The sequence below is a fragment of the Chinchilla lanigera genome, unplaced genomic scaffold, assembly GCF_000276665.1.
Source record: "Chinchilla lanigera isolate Chin_1 unplaced genomic scaffold, ChiLan1.0 scaffold00003, whole genome shotgun sequence".
Taxonomy (NCBI): Eukaryota; Metazoa; Chordata; class Mammalia; order Rodentia; family Chinchillidae; genus Chinchilla; species Chinchilla lanigera.
Window position 1 is genome coordinate 9757957 of NW_004955404.1, and position 26848 is coordinate 9784804.

Below are 26848 nucleotides of genomic sequence, written 5' to 3' on the forward strand. Positions count from 1 at the left end.
CTTTAGATAAAATATTAACTAAATGGGCATAATAACTTATTTCATTCTTTAACCATTTTAGTATTTTTCACACTTTCTACAGTGAATAGCTTCTTAGTTTAAAGAATGAAAATAGGTGGGTAAACAGATACAAAACTGCGATTGAGCCAAGCGTGGTGGCATGGGCCTGAAATCCCAGCACTGTGGGAAGTTGAGGCAGGAGGATCACAAGTTCAAACCCAGTTTGGGCAATTTAACTACTAGTGAGATCCTGTCTTAACATTAAAAATAGCTTAATGTAAAGTCCCTTGATTTAATCTCCAGTGCTGCAAAAAAAGACACAAAAAAGCAAAACTGTGAATTTATAGGTACATATCAATGAGAAAAAATAATTTTAAAATAGTATATACCTACACAGGTAAAATTTTAAAGGAAGAATATATATATAAATATAGGAATATGTTAATTGTTCTTGTCGTGAGGTTAGTTTTCATTTTTGACTTACAAAATCAGTTTTATCAAAGTTAAATTATTTCAGTTAAACATTTACTTGTGAATAACTATGAAATTTATTTTCATGGTATAAGAATATTCAAAAGTATTGTCAAAATGAAAGTAAAGTTTTGAATTTGTTTGCAATATAATTTTCATTAAATTTTTTTGTGAACTTAGTAAAGAGAAATCTAAGCTAATTATACAGGATACTGTGTCACAGGTTAAAATGTACAGGAAGGAAGGCAGGAACTGGACATGATTTTACAAAATCTCACATGTGATACTTTTTTAAATTAAGCACATTTTTTATTTGACCCAAATAAATAAACAGATAAAATCATCCATATTTATAAGAAGAGATAATAATAGGTAAGAAAACTTCATGTCTAAAATATAGTTATTTTCATATGCAAAAACATAAGCGTTTTTCTGACCAAAGCTGTTTTCTATTTAAAGCTAAATGGAAAAACCTCGCTATGGAATGTGGCTATACAAACAGTAAGAGAACACAGTGAAATGTTCTGTGCAAACTCTCGTATTTTAGTTACAAAGTCTTCTTAACTAATCCTCAGCTTACTTAACAATAAAACACACGACTGTGTTTTTAGGAACACTGTCTGTTTTGTGTTGTTAATAAATAACGATTGCACCCAAAGTAAAATATCAACTTTCACCTGGAATCTTACGGCACATATTTGCCAATGAAATACATCATTTATATTATGAAAATTTGATATGACTGACATTAGCAAAATCATTAATTAAGAGATAGGGAAAAAATACTCCAAGAAACTTGACAGTCTGTTCTATGAGGCACATTAATTCAGAAGTCCCCTATTTGCATAAATCTCCAACTCTCATTTTCACACCTGTTTGTTCTGTCAGCTAGGTAGTTGCCTTTCAAAATTATTTTAACATAATTGGTGAGAAGGGAAGTGCACCTTTCAACTAAAAATATCATGCTTTGCAACAAAGATTGTTAATGGAAAAATATAGGCTCACCTTGTTGGTCTTAATGTTTTTCATCATCTATAATGGCTATCATGAAGGAACTTTGTCTTAAATTGCTAAAATATTTTAGACAATGTATTTATAATTTTAGATTTTAATAAAAATGAAAAGGTTATATATGTCTTTTTCATGTGAAAAGTGTTAATGAGTAGAGCTGATTTTAGCAAAGAACAAAAAAGCCAGAGGTAGCTATTTTTTCATTAATTGGTGGAGCATAAATATGGAGTTTCTGATATGTACTTAGTACTGTGCCAAAGGTGACTTTAATGTTTTAAATACTGCTTAGAATAAGCATGTATGTTGTTTATCTCTGTGATTTAAATAGTGGGAAGAGATCAGAGATCAGCAATTTTAGCTCTTAAAGTGGCTTTTGCCTCCAATATCCGAAGGACAGCAGAGGTCTGACATCAGCAGATCCTGGTGTGGACCACACCAGTGACATTTGCTACCTGTGAGGTCAAGATTATCAACAAAAGACCCTGTGCTGGGTTCTCCCTCTCTGGTACGGGCTCGAACACTTCTGCATAAACCTCTTCATGGGGTGACTGTGAAGATTAAAAGATGGACACCTAGCTGCAGTGGGAGGGACAAAGCACCGTTCAGATATGTTTCCTGGCTCAGTTTCTCTTTCCATATTAGTTGTTGAAAAGAAATCCTGGGAGAAGATTAAAAGATGGACACCTAGCTGCAGTGGGAGGGACAAAGCACCGTTCAGATATGTTTCCTGGCTCAGTTTCTCTTTCCATATTAGTTGTTGAAAAGAAATCTTGGGAGACTGTACAAACCCATGATTTTTGCTACATCATATATGGCATTATGCTGGGCATGGTAGCACACACCTGGAATCCCAGCAGTCAGGATGCTGAGGCAAGATGGTCTCTGAGAGTTCAAGACCAACCTGAGTTACATAGTGAAAACCTGTCTCAAAAAACAAAAAGCAACCAATATATATATATGGCATTCCATGTAAGGTTACTTTGGGCCTTGGGGAGAAGAGATGCTGCTGGATACACCTACACATATTTTTGTGACTAGAAAAAGAGTCACTGGATTTTTGAAATTATCTTCTGTGGTTTTTTTTTCTTTTACTCTTGAAATTATACTAAAGTGTACACCTTACTTAAAGTAATTTGCTGCTGGAATAGGCATAATATTCTGTTGTTTGCTTTGATTCTAACTATGTTCAAGTTCGTTTTGACATTTAAGGCCAATTATATTAGTCTAGATTCAATAAGACTTTTCCCTAGTGTTATGATTTGTGTCTGGATGTCCCTCCAAAGCCTCATGCAATCATAGGGGGTGGGCTTTTCAGAGGTGGCTGGATCTGGAGTGTGTCATGATGGGATTAAGGTCGTGTGATCAGTTCACTGAATAGTTTGGTACCATCCTAATCCCAGCAGTCCAGAGTGTAAAAGAGGCAGAAAGACGCTTTTAAGGTTGCTTGTTGAATTTGCTGTCTTCTGCTTGCCGTGAATTGTTCTCTGCAAAGCCACCCTGTCTTGGAGCCAGCTGATTATGGACTGAAACCCCAGGAACTGTGAGCTAAATAAACCTTTGCTTCCTTCATTTTGAGCATCAAGTATTTTGTTTCAGCAATGAGAGAAACTAACACACTTAGTCATTTAAACTTTCACAAATAAACAACCTCCCCTTTTATTCATTTAAGTGGAATGCCTGGCAACTTGTATATGTGGGGAATTATAAAATAAAATGAATAATGTGGGTTCATTTTCCAAAAGGAAGCAAAGAATTATTTGACAGTTCTTGCCAATATAAAAAGCAGTCACAGAACTAACTGCAACCAACAGTTTTCACTTTATTTTCTTCTAAATCACTAAGAATAGGAATAGAGTAATTATTTTAATAAGATATTGATACTTTAAATACTTCAACTGAATTAACACAAAGGTAATTATTTCAATAGATATCTAAATTAAAAGGAGTTTATATACACAGAGAGATGTACCCATGGCTGCAAGAACTTTATCATCCTAAAACCAATAATAATAAAAACCTGCAGAACAGTACCCACCAGCCCAATTCAGCAAGTGCTCCACTGTTTTAATATTCCAGTCTCTATGAGGATGTAAGACACCGAGCAAAGCACCTAGTTTACTGAGCTCCTTACTTATAGTTTATTTGCAACTCTGTGACTTACACCATCTATTCAATAAAAGAGTCAGCACCATAAGGTAATTTAGTACAATTTAGGTAGTAACAAAACATTCTATGTACTTTTTTCCTATAATTTTAAGATATATGATCTGATCTTTAGAAAATACACTGAAAACAAAATTTCTCAAATGACTGTCATTATCAATTAATAGATCATTAAGCAGTAGACACTTATTGCCAGAAGATGTCTTAGGATAAAATAAACTGATCTCATAAAAAAACAGACTTTCCAAATTATGCACCTAAAGAAAACATTTTCTTAAAAATAAAATTTGTCCTACATCATTCTTGAGCTTTATTTTAAAAAAAGAATCACATTGTACATAACAAAAAAGTTTTAAGTATAAAATATATAGGAATTCTGAAGTTTTAACCAAAGTTGTGAAAATTGTCTTTCATGGCACAATTTTTTTAGTACAGATTGTTAAATTACGATTTTACATGTTATATATGTAGCGGTTTAATGTTTATATAGTATTCACACGTGTTTTTTGATTCCCAAAACATCTTTGCAGAATGAAAATTTGATTGTGAATCTGAGGAAGGTTGGGCTTAGAATGGCTGTGGGTTTTACTTAAAGCCACAATGAAGTCAGTCAGCAAGGTAATCTCAAATTTAATCTCAAATGGGGGCCGAGTGACTATAGTCCAAGCATACCGGACTTTCTGCTGTGCTGCTCTTCGAATCCCAGAGCATCAGGACCTCTGTGCTCAGCCACTGCCTCTCTCTTAACATGAGTCTTCCCGCTGTGCCTACTTGGAAGGTCATTTTCTCTGGAGAGTGAGAGCTGAGTTACAGGTGCCAGAAACTGGATCAAATGAAGAAGTGTGGAGAAGCTGCTGGCTGATAGTGCATGTCTCCCTGGGGTAACTTTCTGCTCAGTGCAGCTGGGTAGCCAAGGGCAGCCAGGAAGAGTTAGAGTCACCTCAAAGCTGGCATTTTTCCTGAGAGTTTCGCAAATAAAAAGACGGAGATGGCTTGGAGAGCTAGGAAGAACGTAATTGGATTGATGGTTATGGAATTCCACCTAAACCAGATAATGAAGGATTTAGAATTAAGGAATGGCTAATGCCAGTGGATCTCCCATGTCCATGCTGTGTTTGTACTCCACATTTCAAACCCATCGTATTTGTATCTCAGTGCAATTCAGCTTAGCCACAGTAAGAAATGACTCTTGGACCTTTTGTTTACTCCGGGGCTTTAAATACATTACATGTCCCTTTTAATGGTTTTTCTCCATTACTAAATCACTATAAGATTATCATCTTGTCAATTACCCAGTTATGATTTTGTCAGTCGATGTACTTTTTAAGAAATGTAATCCCAAATTTAAATCCAACATTTATTTTAGGACAATATCATTTTAAATATGATAAAAGTTTTAAATAGAAGACTCTAAAATAACAAAATGCAATGAAAAATTAACAAACTATCCAAGGATCATGGGGTTTCGGGGTTTTCAGAAGATAAGCTGCTCTACAAATTACTGCTATTTGAATAGGGAAGAAGAAACAGGGAGAGTGAGTAGGTGAGTAATTAAGGCAATTAAAACCAAAGGAGATGTCACTTTGGCACTCAGTGAATGCCATCAAGGGAATTCTATTTTAGGACTGCCTGGTAGTAAGACACAGCAGGGATGCTGTCAGTACATGGTTGAACTACTATATATGAGTTGTCAAGTGGATTTCGTTCTGAAAGCAAATCTTTTGTAGAGAAAGAGGCTGGAGGCTAGCTGACGATAAGGAAAAAAAGATGCAAACTGCATCGTAACTTGAAAGTTGCAAATGAATGATGTGAGCTGTTATCCTCACCACCTCTTACAGATACTGAGTATGTATATTAAAAAAAAGAAATGCATGTTTTGCACGTGTTTATATGCAAACAGTAAAACAACGTGTTAAGTAAAAAGTAACTTTACAAAACTATATGTCTACACAAAAACTTATACACAGACATTCATAGCCCCTTTATTCATAATAGCCAAAAAATGAAAGAAATACAAATACTAAAAGCAGACACAGTGTGATATATGTGTCCAGTGATATTGGACGCTACAGGGGAAGGAGGTGCGGGTACCTGCCACACTGTGGGTGGACCTTGGCCACAGAAAGTCTGAGTTCATTCAAAGAAGGTGGCCAAAATAGGCAAATCTGTAGAAACAGTCAGTATTAATGGCAACCAAGCGGTGCAGAAGAAAAAATAAGATGCGACTGCCGTGAGTGTTTACTTTCTTGTTGGTATGATAGCATGATCTTGGATTAGATAGTGGTAATTGTTGTACTACTCTTCAAGTAAATTAAAAATCTCCTAACCGTACACTATGCAAGGTGAATTTTATGTATGAATTATATGTCAAATTATATGTCAAAGCTGCCACTTTTTAAAAAGTTCAAAAAGAAAGTCTACTTATCCCCTTCCCTTATTCTTTTTTCTCTTCCTTTTCATTTCTCAAAGTTATTAATTTATTGAATATGCTTTCAGGAATTTTTTGCACACACAAAAGCATATCTACATATGCATATTGCAAATGGGATCCCGCTGTGTATTCCTCTTGCTGCACATAGGCCATAACCTAAGGTGTTTACCTGTTCTACTTTTTCTAAATATTGGACTGTGTTTAACCTAAATTGATATATACCCGTACAAAAATCCTAAAATATGCATCAGGCCATCAAATTCCAAGTGTCATTCATGGTATTTTTTAAAATGTATTAAGGACTACTTTGCAAAGCCTGGATAAACACTTTCAGCATACTTATTCTGGCATCAGGGAACACCCTTGATTTGCCTGCACCTAACTCTAAGAACGTCTGTCACAGAGATTGTAGGTCACAAATGGAGCCTTGGTGCTTGATACAGAAAGGATTTTCTGTCATTAATGGTTCAATCTCTGCCATAGTACTGTGGCCTGTGCCTTCCATGGTCCTCAGGGAAGCTTGTCAAGGGGACATTGCCCAGCCTACATATGAGAAGTGTTCAGCAAGCACAGGACAAAAGAGAAACTGTGAAAATACTTGTTTATTCCCTTTCCCTCTCTAGGGTGGGCTTATTTTTGTGTAAGTTTCCCAAGTTTAGTTTGTAAGCAAGAAACACAACACCAAAACACAGCGCCACTTAGGGAAAATAATTAGCTATTATAGTAGTAATACCAATGAATCCAGAAGATAAATAAATGCAGAGCTGAGACCAAGAACTAAGGTTGGAGTTAGCAGAATCTCCTGGCAGATTAGGGGTATGATGTGAGGAAATGAGAAAGACCAAAGGTATCCTACAGGCCATTGGCCTGAATAACTCAAAGAATGCATTCTTTATATTCTGAGATAGGAAGGTGGGTAGGAAGGATTGATTTGGGACTAGGTCACAGTTATTTGAGGAATCAAGTGCCTGAGATTCCAGTTAGACATCCACGTGGAGATGTGGGGCTGACTGTAGAAGAGTGGCTAGAATGCAAATATGGATGTTGTCAGCTTATAGATGATATTTTAAGGCCTTAAAATAGGTGAGATAAACTGGTCAGTGTTCAGAGACAAGAAAAAGATCCAAGGATGATACTAGAGTCTTCAAGATTAGGAAACTGAGGGGAAACCAGCAAAGGAGCCCAAGGAGGACTGGCAGTGGCCCTCAGGGCTCCACACTACGGGACTTTAGCCCTGTCAGGAACTCAGAGACCGTCGTGCTCTGCTTCCAGATGTGTGCTATCCTAGACCACCCTTGTGATGTTCAGCTCTTCACACTCCTCTTACAGTTTTACCCTCTGCTCTCTGGGTCTTGCCCTTTGCCTTGCTCCTGTGTGCCCATGAAATATCATCCACTCTGATGAAAATCAGAAGCTGAGCCAGTGATCTTCAAAACCCTTCTCCTCCATGAGATGAAAATCACTTCAATCTCTTTATTCAATTCATTTTATTTCCCACCAAACTTGCGTTCACTCAGAGATCATGCTACCTTGGAACATCAGTGCACTTGGAACTCTGACTTTGTAGTTCCCCTTCCATTGCTCCTGCTCAACTACGTGGCCAGTCACCATTCATTCATTCACCTCCAGATGCCACTCACAACAATGTGATTTTTCTCTGTAGTTTCCATTTGAGAGACATTTCAGAGTTTTTGGTTGGTTTAGTTCTCCCCTGAAAGGGCAGAGTTGCTTGTTACAGATCACTTCATACAGAGATTGGACAGATCTAACAGCTCACCCTGGGCTCAATTAACAGCAAGTAGGCACCTGCAGTAGAACAGTGATTCACCTGCCTAATGAGAACTCATGTGAGATTATGTCATTATCAATGATGATAAAAGTGCATTTGTAAGTAAAGTGCTTTCAAAATTCCTTTGCCCCTATTTATACTTAGAGGTGTGGCTTTGAGAGATAAAACAGTAAAATAAAGCAAAACCACAGATTCTTCTACTACAAACCCAAGGGAGAGAATGAAACAACCAATAATCAGGCTGAAAAAATTATACCATCATAATCACAGAAAAGGAAGGTGATGATATTCTATCACATTCTTTGAGTAGCAGCTACCAGGATAGAGAAAGTGGAAGAAAAAGAGGATATGGAAAAATAAGAACACCTGAGGCTCATCCCCTAGACTTCTCTTCTGAAGAAATTATGAAGAAATAAAGTTGAGGGAAGCATTTCAAAATATGTAGTCACGGCCCTCCATCTGAGAAGACTCCAGGTGGGGGGTAAGCAGAGCTGTGGAAAAAAGATAAGAGTCCCTCAAGTGTAGAAGTCACTTGTTCCAGAAGCAAGATAAGTTGCTACATCTCACCATTTTCATTTTCTCAGCTGGAAAGAAAACTTGTGAGCAAAGCAAAAGTATCATAATTTCTGAAAACTAATTCTCTCCCCAACACAAAAACGCGTCATAATGAAAGTATGAAAAGAAGGAAACAGAAGCTGTGAGGGAAGAGTAGGCTGAGGACAGAGGGACGATGGGTGCATGGGAACTTCCCCGAGTACGGAGGATGGAAGCCAGGAGGGTTCCACAGCCTGCGTCCTCTTGTGGAGCCCATACAGTGAGAACAGTGGCAGGCCAGGGATAGGGAGCTAGCAGAAGTGAATGCCTGGGACTGGTGGCCTCTGATGTTACAAAGAGCCCTGAATCTGCCTGCACTGGAGAAGCAGCTGAAATCTGATGTCTCCGTCTTCACTATCCACTGCCTGAGCTAGTACTTCTTTCCTTGCAAACGCCTCTCTTCGTACTGAGACAGTGAAACACAGAGATGACAACCCTGGGCAAATTGAAACAGAACTCTGGTAACTTGCGGTGAGACTCTGGGAGCACCTCTGATGCTGTGACAGCCAGGGTTGCAGCTCCGTGTGTTAACAGTTCATGATAAGCGTTGCGGCAGAGGCAGACCAAGACAAACAAACCGAGCAGCATTGGAGGCAGACTTGGCTGTGATGGTTCGCCAAAGAGCCAAGCCCCCAGCTCTCAGGGAGCAGGATTTTTATAGGGTTTATAACCAAGTGGAAGGCACAAAAACAGAGCAATCGCCATCAGTTGATTGGACAAAAAGTTACACTGAATTTCACCTTCTTTGCATATAGTGGGAAGAGGGACAACAAGTTGCATCTTTTCAGGGACTCAGAAACTTAACAGAGAGCAAAGGGTTTACTGAAGGCTGGGAAGAGGTAGACTGAAGGGCAGAGGCTCCTGTCTGGAAGCAAGCATTTTTTTTCTGCTTTAGTACTACAGTGGACAGAATGAGAGATAGAGATATGAAAGTTGAAAATGGAAATGATGAGCACTATGGAAGGTGTTTGGAAAGCAATGAAAAGAAGAGGTAAGAGAACTCCAAAGAAAGTACCTGTGAGAGAAATGGTTTCTAGGTACTTGAAGTTCTAAGCAATAACATGAGAATATACATTATTCCAAAGCATAGGTAAAATGTTTGAGAGTCTAGAAGCTCTCTGAGGTAGAAGAAAGAAAATATTACAGAAGAAACATGAAAACAGAAAATCTTCATACAGAACAAAATCAAAGGCAAATCAAAATCTTTATAAGAAACTGACAGTTTAAATAATGTAAAATAAATTTGGTCATATTCTGGCTAGTGGAAAGTAAGAAAAAGATTCAGTTTAATCTTGAGCATTTACCTTCTTGTACCATACCTTTCATAATAGCAGAGCCTGAAAGGAGAAAACAGAATCGCAGAACAACACCTGGCTCAACAGCAAACAGTATTTTCATAGTCAACATATTGAATAACAGTTCATTGTTGGCAACATGGTGAGAAGCATGGAAGACAGAGTTATGACTGTAAAACAAAACATATTATCAAACTGGAGAACGGAAAGGTGTGAGTGACAAAAGATGGAAAAGTTAAAGTTTGGGCCCAAACAGGTGGGTGGTAAGATTGATAGCATCATTTTACAAGTGAGATCAGAAGCCACTGTGCTCTGCTGGAACAAGAGAGAGAGATTTCCATGCAACATTTGGGAGTGGAAAAAGAAGTAGGGAAGGATGTTATGCTCAAATTAAATCTTCATATATCATAACAGAAATTTGTGTCAAAGTGGTTGAACAAGATATAGTGAATAAGAATATGGATAGTGCCACTAGACATGGAAACAACATTAAAAATCGTGGCCTCTGTAAAGTGGAACCCAGACACTTAACCATAAAACTGTTATTTGTTTTTTTACTAAGTAATTCACAAAAGGTTTTTTTTTTTACTACTTAATGTTTCAATCATATATTACCTTAAGATTTTGAAAAATAGCATCAAACATGAGCTTAAAAAGAAATGAACAGAAGCTACATAACAAAATATCATCATTCAGAATCATAATTGAAGGCAAAAAATGGAAATAAATACCTTTTTCTTAGGTTAAAAATAATTTGAGAACATTATCAATTTTTTGTTAAACAATCTAATGTGACCTAAGTGAATAAAACACCAGGATTTGGGGGAGTGGGTAGCATATAAAAATAAATAAGGAAATTCTGATAATAAAGGGTTATGGGAAAAGGCTAATAACACTACCAGTTACTAAAACTATTAGGTAATCTGGAAATGAAGTAGATTAATGACAGATAACAGAAGGTCTGTAGAGCACAGTAAATGTACACTTGATATGTGACAAAAGGGACATCTCAAATCAGTGAAGACAGGCTAGATTTATCCTATTAAATACTCTGAATCACCTGGTCACCTAGTGTAAAGAAAAAAACAAAAGTTAATCACTGTCACTATGTGTGCTGAAATAAATGTAGGGCCTAAGCTCCTTTAAACAGCTGTTTCAGCTTCAATATATTCAGCATAATAAAATGAAGAAACTAAAATTTGCATAAAACCATGGGCAAATTTGTGTCTGATCTTGATGTGAAAGAAATTTTATTTACCAAAACAAAACCCTTTAAATAAAAGAAATGACCATATAAACATTGAAAATTTCTGTATGCAAAAATACCAGAAATGGATAGGGAAGTACTTTACACAATATGGCAGACAAATCATTGTTTCTGCTTAATTTATAAATAGCTGAGGGAAACACTTCAGGGGAAAAAGTTCAACAGGGTAGGAAACTGGGCTAACAAACAAATAGGTAGTTCAGACAAGAGGAACAAGTTCCTCTAGGTTTTTGTCCAATTCTACTTTTCCCACCATTGAGACTCACCTTCCCTCAAAGATCAACTGCCATCATTCTGTCAAAATAGTTCTTGAGTTATCTAATATGGAAGTTTTCTCATATTTCTCTAGTACATCATACTCTTCATTTTTTCTTGGAGTTGGCCATGTTCATCACCTTCTTCTCCTCTCAAGTTATAAATTTCTTAGGAGAAGCAACCATGTTTTACATATCTCAGTTCCAACGTATCAAACTTTTAGTAGTCACTAGTGATCCTCATTTGAATAAATAAGTTAAGTAGGTTCCTCTACGAGCATGGGCATTATACAATTTAAGTCAATAAGTGCACTAGAGTCACAATCTCAAACCATCAGTTGAACTGAAACTTTTGGATAAAGTCTTAACAAAACTAAAGCATCCTTCAAGCAAGACACAAATTCATTTTCAGCACACAATAGAAGTATTGCATGGCACTACCTTTCACTGGTGTATTCATGTAAGCAGCTATAAACACAAATCCCATTTTGACAGAAAGCTTTGCTCTCGAATACAGTTCACAGTATGTACTTGGGTGGTTGAGCTATGCAGAAATTATTTCTTTTCCCCTAAGACTCTTAAAAATACCTAGGATAACACTGGTGTTCTTGCCTTGCTTGCTTAGCTCATAAGAGCAGATCACAGTCCCATAGCTCTGTATTCCTGGGCATTTACTAAACCCATAATAATTGAGTAGTTAGTTTGTGCCCAAGACAGTTGAAAGGTAGACCTACAATTTTGATCTTTAGGTACCATGAATAAATTTTTTGGATTTCCTGTTGAGCTTTCCTGTCACTTTTTGGGGAATGAAAGCCATGTTCAGAAGAACTGCTTTTATACATACAGGTGAACATTTGGATGCTTCTGTACTACTGTTGAGACTAGAATGTACACATTTCCACACAGTTCACGTCTTTTCTGAAGAAAATATAAGCAATTTGGTATTTTTATATTACTTGTCTTTGAAATTTGTGTTCCTTGCCTACATTTACTAATAAATATTTGACAGAAAAAAATGTTGATAAAATAATTGCCCTAAATATGTTCTGGCATAATTATAAGGTTAAATGATGTATTTTAAAAATCTCAAGCATTTTTAGAGGGAGTTAAAACTTATTTTTGCAAAGAATGACCTTCTCTTAGGAACCCTGGCAAGGAAAGTCTATATTGTTTAAGGTAATCCTGGGAACAGTTACAACATACTTCACACTTTTGTGAACAAAAACATTTTGTAAGATAATGAGATTATGGAAAAAGTAAATCAAGGAGAGGTTAAATGCTTCAAACAGAGACATAGGGCAAGTAGAAAAGCTTATCTCCCAGTTTAATATTCATTTAACAATTAATTGCTCTTTTATTCAACTGAGTGCATTAGGTTCTGAGCAGTGAAAGTCACACTTCTGAAAAAGTTACTTAGCCCCCAGTAAGAGAAACTGTGCTAAAGGGCTACTGTGTGAGTAATCTTGGAAATGGTAGATCCTCACTGAACACAAGCTATAGGATTTTAAACAGCACCTAAGTACTCAGTGCCTGGGTACTACCTCTGTTACTGCCACCAATTAATAGACTGACTTTGGGCTAATCAGTTATCGTCTTTGAGCCTAGCTTTTCTTATCTCCAAAGGGAAAGCATCAGATTACATTATCTTTAAGGTGTTTTGAGCTCTAAGATCTTATCAATATAATAAATCTTTTATCTTGGCCTCAGTCCATGTTTTATTATCTTGGACCTTACTTCTTGGAATCTGAATACCCAGTACTTCAGTGTATGTCTTCATTGTACTAAAACCTATAAAAACACTTTTAAAGAATCACTAGGACCTTTTCCCAAACTGCATCATAAAGTCTCATTAGGAGAATTTACTGACCACTGATATATACACATTCTTGTGTAAGAGATGCATAAATAATCATATATTTAATTAGGAAAACATGTCAAAGTGAACCAGCCAAAGACCTTTGCAGAAGACTGTGAGCCCTGTCGCACGGCTGGCTTTTATTGGAACACCCTGGGTGTTTTGGTCGTGGCTCCTTCTGTGGTCTTGACTCTGTGCCTTCAAACTTTTATTTTTTAAATCATGAAAATGTGTCTCTGTTAAACTGCTCAGCATACAGTCTAGTTTAGAAGTATTTATTTTTAAAAGATTCACATGTTTTTAATATGATAGCTGAAATAATTTGACAAATGGGTACTATAAAAGTAAATTTAAGGTTATTACTCTCACATACTTCAGACAATCAAATGTAATTCACTATAAAAATAATGTTTCTTTTAGCAGCAGCAAAAACGAATAAATAACCTGTTGGGAATGTGAAATAACATGCTGAAAGGGGAAAAAAATGGAAGCCAAAGAAGCAAAAAATCTTGATTTTTTTAATTTTCTGAACAGTATTTACAACCAACAAGGCTAATTTTATTTTTTATTGTTGTTGTTTTTTGTTTTGTTTTTCTTCTGGTACCAGGAATCAAACTCACGACCTTGCGCTGTGCCGCTGAGCTAAATCCCCAACCCCAAGGCTAATTTTAGTTCAAGACAATTAGTCTAGTTTTCCATCCTGAGCTGTTAGGTGTGATGCTTATAGATCTTTGTTCTCCGTTTTCTCCCATCTGATGCATCAAAACTGTTCTTGCCCTTATCAGTTGGGTAAGAATCAATAATACTGAGATCAAAGTTCTCAGCTGAGCACTGTAGACAGCTTGTAAACTGCATTCAAATCTGAAGCTGTGTGTAATTCAGCCTTCTGTTCTTTCCTTCTGTAGGCATTTATGTCCATGTTCCAGATCCTCACCCAGGAAGGATGGGTGGACGTCATGGACCAAACCCTAAATGCTGTGGGACATATGTGGGCACCAGTGGTTGCCATCTACTTCATTCTGTATCATCTCTTTGCCACCCTGGTGAGCTTAGCATTTCTTTGTGACTTGACTGTATCATTTGGATTAACTATATTTTGAAATTCATAATGGGATGAGCACCAGCAGATATTTGACCAGTTATGAATTTTAAAACGAAGCCAAAGGACAAATACAGAGTAGCCCAGTTGGATGAAATCTCTTTTATTCTAAATTTCTAAAAATCAAAGAAGTACTTGAGAAACTAGCTTTCAGATTTTGTTAACTTAGAAGTTGTCTCTGGCAGGTACAACTGTCTGCATGAGAGAAAATGAAACAAAACAAAATGAAAATCTCATATCCACACATGTGATTAACTACCCCTTAACATTCACACCTAGGTAATCTAAGGATCGAACTCAAACTACACTGTTACATTTTTATCATGCAAAGACATCTCTTCATTTTCGCTGCATACTTTTCACAGCTGTAATTAAATTGAGGACAGAAGCTGGGGACCTTAGCATGCAGCCAGTTAATCAGAAGTCAGCACAGTGTTTCTGTCCCATGTTCCACTGCATGGAACACACGGGAAATGAAACACATAGCTGCAAATAAGGTAAAAGCATAAGAAAGTGAATACCAAAGTCAAGAAAAAATTAATGTCTGCTACACAGACAGATTTTTCTACTCAGTATGTTCTTATTAAAAGCAAAGAGAGAAGAATAAGAAATTTAGCCTATCACACATTAATGAATATATTCTCAGGTCTTTCTAACACCAAATGTTCATCCCCATACAATAAATTTGTTCATATGTAAGAAGCAAACCTATTCTCTAATATTATTCTAAAAGGTTAAAGTTAGGGATCTCAGTTGTTATCCTTTAGCTGAAGCGATCAAATAAAAACAACTGCTACTATTTATTGAGTGGCAAAATGTTTTACAAAATTATTCCTCATCTTTGGTACAATCAAAATAGGGAAGCTTCAGAATCAGATGTTGACACTGAGGCTCCGAGGAGGATGATAGTTTTTCTGAGGTCACACAGTGCAAATGGTAGAGACAGAAAGTTCCCACATCTGTCTAATCTAAAAACCTGGAGTTGTTCACCTGCTTGCTGTTTCCACATATCATGAGGTTTAAAGTTGGTACCAAAAGTGTCTACATCAAGTCAGTACAACAAGGTACACATCACCTCAAAGGTCTCTTCTAATTCTGAACACCTAGGAATTAGGCAAGTACTTGAGAAACGAGATGTGCTAACTTACAAGTTGTGTCTGTTGTGGATAAAGGTTTTCAAAACTAGCACATGTCCATCAAGTCTATTGTGGTGTAAAGACATGAGTTCAAAAAGTAGAATCACATAGGAGTAGTTTGGGTTTTTTTCATTTTATATGGAGTTGACATTAAACATATTCACCAAAGCAAATGGCAAGGAGCAATAGGAAGAGAGGCCTGGTCCTAGAGCTGAGTCTGACCCTGATGTCCTTTGCACAACGTCTTGGCCCTGCGTCTTTGCATACTCCTTTCCAGAATCTTAAGTCTTCATCATTCATTCATTCAATCCTCATTCACTATTAACTCTAGAATTCAACTCATGCTTCTTAAGCACCTGCTATGTGTTTAAATTAATCTAAACCTGGAATAGCTAGGAGACAACCTTAGGTTAAATGCAGAATACATTTGACTCTACTTATCTGTGTATGAGAATAATTAATCTATTTGTTTTCTAGGAATCAATTTAATGGTTTTCCTACTGGAATAGTATAAGTGTTCACTGCCCTCATTGCGGATTATTCATACTCAGATATATATTGGCTTCTTAAATCAGAGTCACAAAACATGAAAGCTGGGGGAAAAACTCATCTAGCTTAGTAAACAGCAATTTTTGAAAGTAGAAAATTATAGACACCATTCATGCAATGAAATAAAGTATTAAAACTGGTACATACACTTCTTAAGTAGTCTTCTTTCTGGGCCAAAAATGTGGCACTGAGTGTAGAGCACTGGGCATATCCAAGGATGCCAGGGTTTAATTGAGGCACAACTTGAAAATCCCTATCTATTTCCATCCTTTTGTCCAGCTGATTTAAGTACCTGCCCAAAACACCTATTACCATTTCTACTGTGATTTTCAAAAAAATAGTTCTAAGTTCAAAACTATAAATTAGAATCTTTTGTTATTTATTCACAATTATTCTAAGTCTGTAGAGCAACTAAAATTTGAAATGTCTACAGGTTGACAATAGAACAGTTTTGCTTGTGTATGTAACGTAGTACAAGAGTGAAAAATTGGAGTCTGAAAATCTAGGTCCGGATTTGAGCTCTACTGGTCACTAGAAAGGTGACTTTGGAAGAATCAGAAAACTTCCCTGACCACTATGTTGTTGTACCTGAAAGGAAAGATACTAATTCCCAGCACAACTAGGTTTCAAAGGTATCATGTATGTATGTGTGCGTTAGCTTTATATTTCTGAGGCTGTTTTAACCATAAGAGGATGATCAAAGCTGCAGATAAGTTTAAGTGCAGATAAAATGGGTGAAATGAGATCTTGATTAATGTTAAAAATGTATTATATCAGTTCAGATATATTTCCTTGATAGAAACAAAATATTGCTGGCGATAAGTGCAAGGCTTCATGTATGTCCCTGTCTAGACCAAATCCCTCTCTCCTTTCTTTTCTTCCTTGTTTACATTTTTTTCTCCCGGGCAGCAACCATGATGAATTTAGTGAGAATTCACCATCCACTTTTTAAATCATATTTCACTAAATTGAACATAGTATCAGTTATAACAAAACTCATTTGTGTAACACTAAGGAAAACAGTGAACTATACACAGATGAAAAAGTACCAAAATTCAGAGATTTTAAAATATAAAAGTAAATGTGTATCTTCAAATCTATGAAATGTGGAGGTTTCCCACACATGCATGCATCTATTAAAAATATAGGGTATTTAAATTTAAGGTTATCACCTCAACAAATTCTATGTCATAAATTTTGAAGATAAATGTTAATAATATATTTTAATTTGAGAAGTACCAATGCTATGTACTGATGGTTGTACCTTGGTGTCATAATCCACTGAGACCAAGCTATATTGGACCATGTGTTTCTCTCCCTCTAAATCATCAGTAGGAGCAATTTTCAAAATACATGGTCTCAAATGCTTCATATAGTCCACAGTTAAGCTGTTCACCGAAGATTGTTTTTGTGGTCCTTTTTTCTTAATACTCATGAAGCTAATTCAGTCACTACTATATACGGTCATATGCACTGTTCATTGATTAAGTGTTTGCTTATCAGTTCCCTCCTGATGGACTTTTAGGCTGCTGTCCAGTCTTACTCTTCATTGCTGCAATATATGCATGCATTGTGTCCACTTGTGTGAGAGTTCCTCTAGGATCTATGCCAGAAAGTACAACGCCTGGATCTTGGCTCCTGCCCAAATTGTAAACCAGGGATCTGCAAATCCAGATATCAAATCTGGCCCGCCACCTGTACTGAGATAGTCTGTGAGCTACAGATGATTTTGACATTTTTGATAATTATGTAAGTATTTATATAATACCCTCAGTGTTGCCATCAAGGATAAATTTGCAGACCCCTGTGCTCTGGGGAAATTGCACTAATCTGCCCTCCCAACTGGAGTGGTTGGGAATTCCCATGTTTTTACATTCTCATTTATATTTCATATTGTTTGACTTCTAAGACTTTGATGCTACTAGGAGTGTACTGTGTATCATTTTGCCTTACCTTGCATTGTTACATATTCATCTTTATTAATATGTAAGCACTTCTCTATCAGATTATTTGCCATCTTTTTTGTGACATGCCCAATCATTTGCTTTATTTTCAAAAGGCTATTTATATTCTTAAAAATTGATATTCTGGAGAGCAATAATAGATAGATAGATAGATAGATAGATAGATAGATAGATAGGTCATAGATTGATAGATTCATACATACATACATACATATAGTAATTTACTGACCATAGTAATGTTGCAGATATACCCTCTTTGGTACTATTTTTGTTCTAATTTATGATGTCTGTTACATATTTTGATGTGGTGAAAACGACTGGGTTTTCACTTATGGTTTACATTTTTTTTGAACCCATGCTTTAGAAATTCTTTTCTGCCCAGAGGTAATAAAATATTCCTCTGTACATTTCTCTTATGGTTAAATTTTTTTTTGGCTTTTCACCTTTAGGTCTCTAATCCATCTCAGTCTACTACTTATGGATAGTATAAGGTACATGAAATATCCTCCTCAAATAAAACTCAAAACAGTCTTTCTCAACCAACTCTATTTGAGAATTTTAATGCTGTAGAATGCTTATTTGACTTCTATTTAAGCTTTTAAATTTATAAATGATTTTATGAGAGATAATGAAAGAAACACATCATCACTATATTAAAACCAACAGCATATCTTCAATATTACTCAAAAAAAAAACCTTAGTATTAAAGGCACTTCCCTATTTCCCAGAAATTTTGCTTAAAACATGATCAACAGTCATTTTCCTTTCACTGGGTACAATTTGACCATTATTTCACAGGCTCTGTTAGTTTAGCTCTGATGACCCAGTTCAGTTTTCCTGACTCTCTACTGCATGTGCAAGGGTGAACGTACATCCTGACCAAGGTGGGAGCGGGTTAGTCCATATCGCCTTAAAGTTTACAACTCACAGGAAGTTAGCAGCAGTAAACACATGCTAAACAACAAACAGAGAAAGCCTCAAAAGAGGAATGGTAGTTGTTATTTGCTATGTGATCAATCCCCAGTTAATAAATAACTGTTCCACATCAACCTGCTGATGAATGTAGTATGAATTCAACATCCAATTTTTAAACCATATTTCACTAAATTGAACATAGTATCCATTATAACAAAACTCATTTGTGTAACACTAAGGAAACAATGAACTATATTGAAAAAGTACATTCCAGTTTCAGAGATTTTAAAGTGTAAAAGTAAGTGTGTATCTTCAAATCTATGAAATATGGAGGTTTCCCACACATACATGCACCTATTAAAAATGTAGGGTATTTAAATTTAAGGTTATCACCTCAACAAATTTTATGTCATAAATTTTGAAGATGCAGGTTCATAGATTTTAATTTGAGAAGCACCAATCCTGTGTACCGATGGTTGTACCTTGGTGTCGTAATCCACCGAGACCAAGCTATGTTGGACCATGTGTTTCCCTCCCTATAGATCATCAGTAGCAGCAGAAATTTTAAATACAGGCAGTAAAAGAGCCGGAATGATTTGCAGACAAGTGTATCAGTATGTGTGTAGGGATGATAGGCCTGTGTAACAACCACATCTCATGCTGTCAAAACTGAAAAATGTTGCAAGTTAAAAATCTCTATTCCATAAGCCTGAGGACTTAAACATACCTTCAAATGAACATTTTTGTAAAACATAACAAAACCTCCAAACCTAAATGGAAAACATAAAGCCTACATAAGGCGACAAGCTCTAATCTGTCTTTTATTCATGCTGACCAGTGGTGCCTCACACACCCTGGGGAGTTCTTGACGTTGTCTTCCCAGGAGCACGTGTGTGCCAGGCAGTAAAAGGAAAAAGAAAAGAGGGAAGAAAAATGTTTGGCTGCAGCTTGTTCTGGAATAAAAAACAGCAGGCCATTCTATGCTCCTAGGGGCGCCAAACTGTCTTGTCACAGTGAAAATCAAGCTTAAAGGTACAGCAAATGCATATGCGTACCAGCTATCTGTTGTCCCTGGAAAATCTCTCCGGCTGTCAGGCAGGTATTCCGTATTTCTGTCCTGATTGCAGTTTTCCATATGCTTGCTGAATTCATCTTTTCCTCCTGCTTTTGTCAAGAATTTGTAGATAAGGACCAGGAAGATTTAACCAGTTGAAAGAGTATTTTCCCCTTTCAGTGTTTTTCTCTCTATTATTGGCTGGAAGGAAAGTCCTGTGATGAGAATGCTGAAAAGAGAGAAATGTAATTAAGCATTCATTGTGGATGGTCTTTTTGTTACCTTTGAAGTGCTGAAATTAACACAGCAATCTCTTGATTCTGCCTTGATGGCAGCAGCCTGCTGAAAATAGTCATATTTTGCTGACAGAAATGTGCATTCCAAAGTGTAAATTAAATAACTTGGTTTCATAGAATTCATTTGGAAGTGCAACTGAATTGAACATGTCCCATTTTACATGGCTCTGATTACATTTGACTTTTTGTTGACCCATATAAAAAGTGAAATTGTTTCATCCTACAGTCTGCAAGACAGTTAGGATAGTGTGATTACAAATGGTGAAAAGAAAAAAAAAAAAAAAAACAAGAAAAAAAATCAGTGGTACACTGATCATATTCCTGCTGTGTTTCTATTGTATAGCTAAAAATAATTTAAAACATAGAAATTACCGGTAGAGTTCACAATAGAAAAAGAAATATGATAAAAGGTGACATCTCGGTTTAGGGCTACCTTTAAGCTACATAAAAGGGGAAGAAAATAGTAAAACTAAACTATAGGAGAAGTCCTATATAGTGAGGTAATGACTATAAGCAGAGTTAAAGATAAACCAAAATAGGACATGTGGTTACTGAAACAGAAATTGTCAACCAAGTAAATACATTCTAAATGATGTGTGCTGCCTTACAAAGAAGCCATATTTTTCAAAAATCCAAATCATGCTCACCCCAAAGTGAGTCTTATATACAGAGAATGTGTGTCAGACAAAGTAGTTAGGGAGATAACTATACTTGTGAACACAAATACTTTAGTTATTTATTGAATTTAATCAAAATTTGTTGTGGCTAAGTAGAAGATAAACAGATTTTACTATCCATGGTTTAATGTACAAAACTCAAACAAACCAAATGCTCAGCCAATCCTTAGCTCAGAGAATCTGGGGTGGTTTTTTTCCAGTATAGTATGAAGTATAAAAGGAAAAGAAGTTGGAGAAAAAGAAGACCCCCAAGGGATATGATTGTAGCAAAACAATCAGGAGCTGCTGGGCAGGAACCATATCAAACTTAGAAAAGTCACTTTTGAAATCCACTGGTTGGATAAGCCAAATTTCCACCGATAATTTATGTCACCCACAAAAACTCTAACAAAGAGACTTCCCAAGTTTCACAAAAGATCTGAAATGTGGAGTGGTGTATGGAAATCATGGTTCCCAGGAAAAAAGAAGATAAGAAACAGAGGGACGAGTTTGACAGGATAGGTGTATTTCAGAACAAACCTGAGAGAGACCACTTCGGCACTAGAGACCAGACCAGGTGCTCCTGTACAGGTTTTGGGGTCTTTTGTAGGGTCTTGGAGAGGGGGCAGTTCAGTGAAAGGGGCTTATGGCTACCTGTCAAGAACAAGGCTGGAGAAAACACAAGCCGTCATGATTGCCCAAGATTAAGGCCTGGGAAAGTGCAGGGAGTGATGGCTGCTATCAGTAGCAGGGTTGATGGTGTCATGAGTCCCCAGGCGCAGCTGTGCTAGGAGAGGGTGGTTTAAAGGGATCCCTGATCAGCATGGTGGCTGTCAGATTCCTTCAACTGTCCATGCTAAAGATATCTTGGGAATGAGCATTATAACCTGAGAGGAATAAAGAAATTAAATATCTGAAGTATTTTGTTATGTTCCTCCTTTTCATTGAAATCATTGATTCCTAACATGGATAATAATCATAAAGATCGTAAAGTTGAATATTCTATAGTGGAACAGATGCCATGCTGCATACTGCAATAATCAAATGCTATTTAAAATAATAAGTAGCCAATACATGAAAATATATATATCGCACGAAGTAAACATCATTCTGTTGAAATTATGTATGAATTTTAACAATGCTCAAGCAGAAATGAAATGATATGCCATGAGCCCTTTCCCCCTTGAATTTGCACCATTAAAAAAACAGTGACGTAGTATTTGGGGCCATATTCTCACTTGAAGTATTATATAAATCTAAATATTAAGAAATAAATAAAGCAAAGCAGATTGATTGCATCACTTAGAAGTGTCAGCCTATGAAAGTGTTTCACGTACACGATGAAACACTTGTGATTCAATGTGCCAGGTCCCAGTAAAAATTACTGCATCAATAACATTTTAATATGAACCCACAAACTCTATATGATGCCTGCGGAAAGCCGTTTGGCACAGGACACGTGGTACTTGTAGAAGGTGAGCACTGATGAAAAGTGAGGGGTAGCCATCGATGTAATAATGGGCCCATGTTGTAAATGAGCATTACCTTGGCTTTCTTCAAAATGGAACAAACAAAAGCCTCCAGGCAGCAGAGGATTGAGTCTTGCTTTTGGAATTAGGACTTGTCATTCGCATGACTTTCAATGCCATGTACTACTGTATTGGTAAGTGGGTGACACCCAGGCCAGCCTATGCCCTGTCCAATTCTACACTGTATTTGTAAGAAAATAATGTATCTCTGACAAGGTGAATTAAACATGATGAAACCAAGCTGCCAGCCTCCCCTCACTTCTATTTTTTTGATCACAGTGGTTATTGACACCTTATTAGAGTCTGAGAAAAGAACTACAAAGTAATTCTCACCTCCTCTCCATCAGCTGCAGGCTCACCCTGGCCTTCTGAATCTTTTTTGTTTCCCTTCTAAAAAGTCCAGCCTCATCCCAGTCATCTCTTACCCTGGATGCCAGGTTGTCACCTTGTCACAGTGGCTGGCCAAGGACATAGAAAGCCCATCTCCAAACAGAGCATTAGGAGGAAACTCAAGCTCCATATCCACATTTTTAAATTTGTTTCTGTGTTTAACTACTTTCTTCTTTTCCCATCACATTCTCATGCAAATTGAACAATGAAGCCTGAAGAGTCAAATATATTCGTTGAATGAAATGAAGTTCAATGCACTCTTAGAAGAAACAAACTTTAAACTCTGTCTTATACGGTTTTTAAAGTTGTTGCCAACAATCTCTCCTCCACAGTCAGTTAGTTCAGAGATTCTAGGGCTTCCCCTTGAGAAGCCCTGTCTGCATTTTCCCCAGGAAAGCCAGAGCTTTTCCTGAATGATCCTCGCTTCTCCCATCTACTGTGAAAATCACACTCTCCTCTGCCATGACAAGAAGCGAGAGGAGAATCCCTCGTGTGTCCCTGGTCCTCTGCTCAGAGGGTGGCTTCTTTCCCATCTCTCCAAGAAGAATGTAGAAGATATATGCTTTATTTTTAGATAGACTCTTGAAAATGTGGGCAGAAATGAGGAGGAGGAGGGAGGAAAGACAGAGGGGGAAGGAGGGATTGAAAAGGATCGAGATATGTGTTATGCGTGTACCTTTTGCTTCATAGGAGCATCACTCTTCTGCACTACAAACGTGCTAATTTTTAAAAAGACAACATTCTATATATAATTATCTTTGTCAAACACTGCCCTTTAATACTAGTTAAACTTATAGTGAAATGGCTGCACTAAGGTGTGTTATGTACATGGACAAACTTCCCAAGAAGAATGTAATCATTATATTCTGCAAACACTTACTAATAGAAATAAAAATCAAAGAAGAAAATCAAATAGAACCAAAACAAATAAACAAGCAAAAAACAAAAAAAGCCAGGACTTTTGAAAAGAAAAACTCAACAGAGAAGAAAGTAACGTCATTATTTTGTGGCTGTTGCTTGCTCCCTCTGGAGTCCCCTGACCTCCTGACCTCTGCCTGTGGTATTCAGGGGCCTCTCTGCACAGATCCCACTTCTCTGCCTTCCCAGCATCTTCCTAGAAGCCAAGCTCTGGCTGGAGTTTTCTTGCCTCACCAGCCCCAGCTACCCATGGTCCCCAGCTACCTGGAATTCCTTCCTCACTTCTCTCTGCCTCCCAGACTTCTTTACTGTGATGCATGTGTAGCACATCCTTGGGATCTCTGTCTGTGTCTCACAATCTTAAGAAGTCCCTGACCTAGGCTGCCAGGCAAGGTCTCTGAAATCTAAATGCTCTGATAGTACTGAACTCGATTGTGAGCCTCAGTGGATTTTAGTGTTGAGTTGTCCATCTTCATCCTCACAGCTGCTCCCTCCTGTGGCTTTCCTTCAGATTTCAGCCTTTTGTGGGGAAGCAAGAATCCTCTGTGGGTGAAGTGTTCCTAGAGGACATGATGCACCACACTCAGGCCCCCGGCTGGGTGTGTCTCCATATCCAAGACCTGGGCCTACTTCTTGCCTGAACTTGTCCTTTGTTGGAGCCCAGTGTAGACCAGGAGCAGTGGGAAAATGTAAGATGCTGCCTAAGAGATCAAGGTGGAGAGAAGTCCTGTTAGTTCCCCAAATAACAAGTCTCATTTAGTTCCATGTGGAGTGGCAGGGCTTCTAAATTTGTGTGAGAGCTGAACAGTAGTGCGTCCAATGTTGGAACACTTCAGATAAAGGCCTAGGCACAGAGTCTAGTGAGTTGAATGGGAGCCCCCAAAATATGTGTCTGTGTCCCAACCCCTGCAGCCTTCCAATGTGACTTTATTGGAAAAGGAGCCTTTCAGATGTAACTAAATTGAGCATGTTGTGAGGAGATCATCCTAAATCTAATGACAAATGTTCTTATAAGAGACCCAAGAGAATGAGACACAAAGAAAGAGAGAAGAAGGCCTTGTGGAGATAGAGTCAGACATTGGTGTTACATGTAGAGAGGCCAAGGGCCACGTGGGGCCACCCAATACTGGAAGACGCAAGGAAGGATTCCCCCACGGAGTCTTTGGAAGGAGTGTGGACCTGCTGACAACAGGACTTCTCACTTCTGGCCTCCAGAACTGTGATAGAATAAACATCTTATTTTAAGTCACCATAGTTTGCATTTTGCTTCAAAAGCTCTGAAAAACTCATATAGAATGTCTGGAGCTGAGGTGGTGGCCACACAGGCTGATGTAAGCCCAAAGCCCCCAATCCAAGCACCATCATTACCCCTGAAAGGGGTAGGCGATGCCCTACCCACTTCACAGTAACTAGGTGCCAGCTTACATGAATATCTTGCCTTTAGATGACTCCTAAAAGAAGCATTTATTCAAATGTAACTGAGGTCAAAAGAACTAAACTGAATTGATATCACAATTCCTAACTTCAGCCATCAGCAGAAACAGAGAGATTGATTATGAACTAAATTAAACTCATTTGTAAATAATCAAGAAAAATTATGTTGACATAATGTAATTTTGTGCCTAGATGTTTTCATGTAGCCTTACAAGTATCTGATCTGTTGGAGGACGATTAAAAATGAAAAAATAATAGCTGCAATATGTTGGGTTATTACTATTTGGTAACATTATCCCAGCAATCACACTGAAACTCGCCATGAGCCAGTGATTGCCACATAACTGGTAATGGGCAGAGCCTGTTTGCCCCTAAGGTCCTGACCCAAAGCACAGTGCTGTGCCCTCCTAGGCTGCACCCCATCCTGGGCAGTGCCCGACACATCCATGGAGTCCTATCCACTGCTGATGGAATTTATGCAGCAAGCAACCTCACTGTCCTTAAGTAACTCACCATCTATCTGATGTAGGGGAAATAATTAAAATAAAATCCCTTCCCACCCCAGAAAACCTCTCCATAAATGTAGGAGAAAAAGAAAACAGTTTTCTTATTGAGTAAGCACTACATAGTCTGAGACAAGCATCTCTGTCAACACACTAGAGATGGCAAAGGCAAAAAGAAGGCTCACTGTTTGATATCACCACATATGCACCTAGTTTGGAGATAAAAATAACTGGTCCTCACATAAGAAGACCCCCCCCCACAGTACCATTTCAATACACTACATCCTAAATCACATAGTAATTGGGGAGATCATCTATGGAAGTCGATTGCTTATATCCAAAGGAAAAATAAAGCTTCCCCTAGCTCCTTGAGAAGTGTATAGTCTCACGTCTTGGAGCCCAGTGCCTACGCTAAACTCCCATACAGAAAAGGACACACAGACCCTACCATCCTTGGTGTTTATTTATGTTTTGTGTCTGTTTATATTTCCCCCACCAATCCTTAAGAAACCCATTTCTGAGTTGGAAACTACTGACAGACTGATTTAGCTTTTAAAAAGATTTATATACCTCTCAAAGGGAATAGAAAAATCATAGTGACAAGTTTTCTAAAGGAAATTTTGTACTAGAGGGAAGTCTCCTTTTTCATTTTTTCTATCAAGGAAAACATTTTTCTTCCTTGCTTGCTTCCTTCTTTTCTTCCTTCCTTTCTATGGAAGACTTTATCTTTTCTTTCTTTCATCAAAGACTATAGAATTTATTTATTTATTTACTTATTTATTATTTATTTATTTATTTACTTGGGAGAGGTTCCTGGAGATTGAAGCTAGGACCTTCTCAGCTATATCCTCTGCCTTTTAATATTGCTGGTTTTAATCAGACTCTCATTAAGTTACTAAATTCCCCAGACTGACCCCAAACTTAGGATCCTCCTGCTTCAGCTTCCCAAAATGGGAATTATAGGCATGCAACTATGCTTAGCTTTCTTTTCCTTCCTTTTCAATTTGTGTTTCACTTTTTCTGGAGAGGTTAAGTCAGGACACAGAACAATGCTTGTTCCAGTGCCTGGTGAGCAGTAAGGGGGTCCAGGGGAGATGGCTGTAGGAAGACCTTCAGTTCCACACAGCCAAATTTGGGGTGAAGATGCAGAGGAATGTAGTTTTCCCCATCAACATTACTTATTATCACTGTCACAGGAAAGGGGCTAAACTTGGAGTGAACTCTAAAATACTCAACCTAGAAACATGTCTGCTTTTGAGGAAGCCCGATGCCCAT

At 37.4% G+C, this 26848-nt stretch overlaps 1 protein-coding gene across 4 annotated transcripts in view; it reads left to right on the forward strand.

Moving 5' to 3' along the window:
* The window catches only part of Nalcn (sodium leak channel, non selective), a 291122-nt gene that overhangs the window by 154390 nt on the left and 109884 nt on the right, over positions 1–26848 (forward strand). For all 4 annotated transcript variants that reach the window (XM_005374037.2, XM_013515982.1, XM_005374039.2 and 1 more), the window contains exon 13: positions 14036–14173. In XM_005374037.2, coding sequence (XP_005374094.1) covers positions 14036–14173 — 138 coding nt within the window. The remainder of the gene's footprint in view (positions 1–14035; positions 14174–26848) is intronic.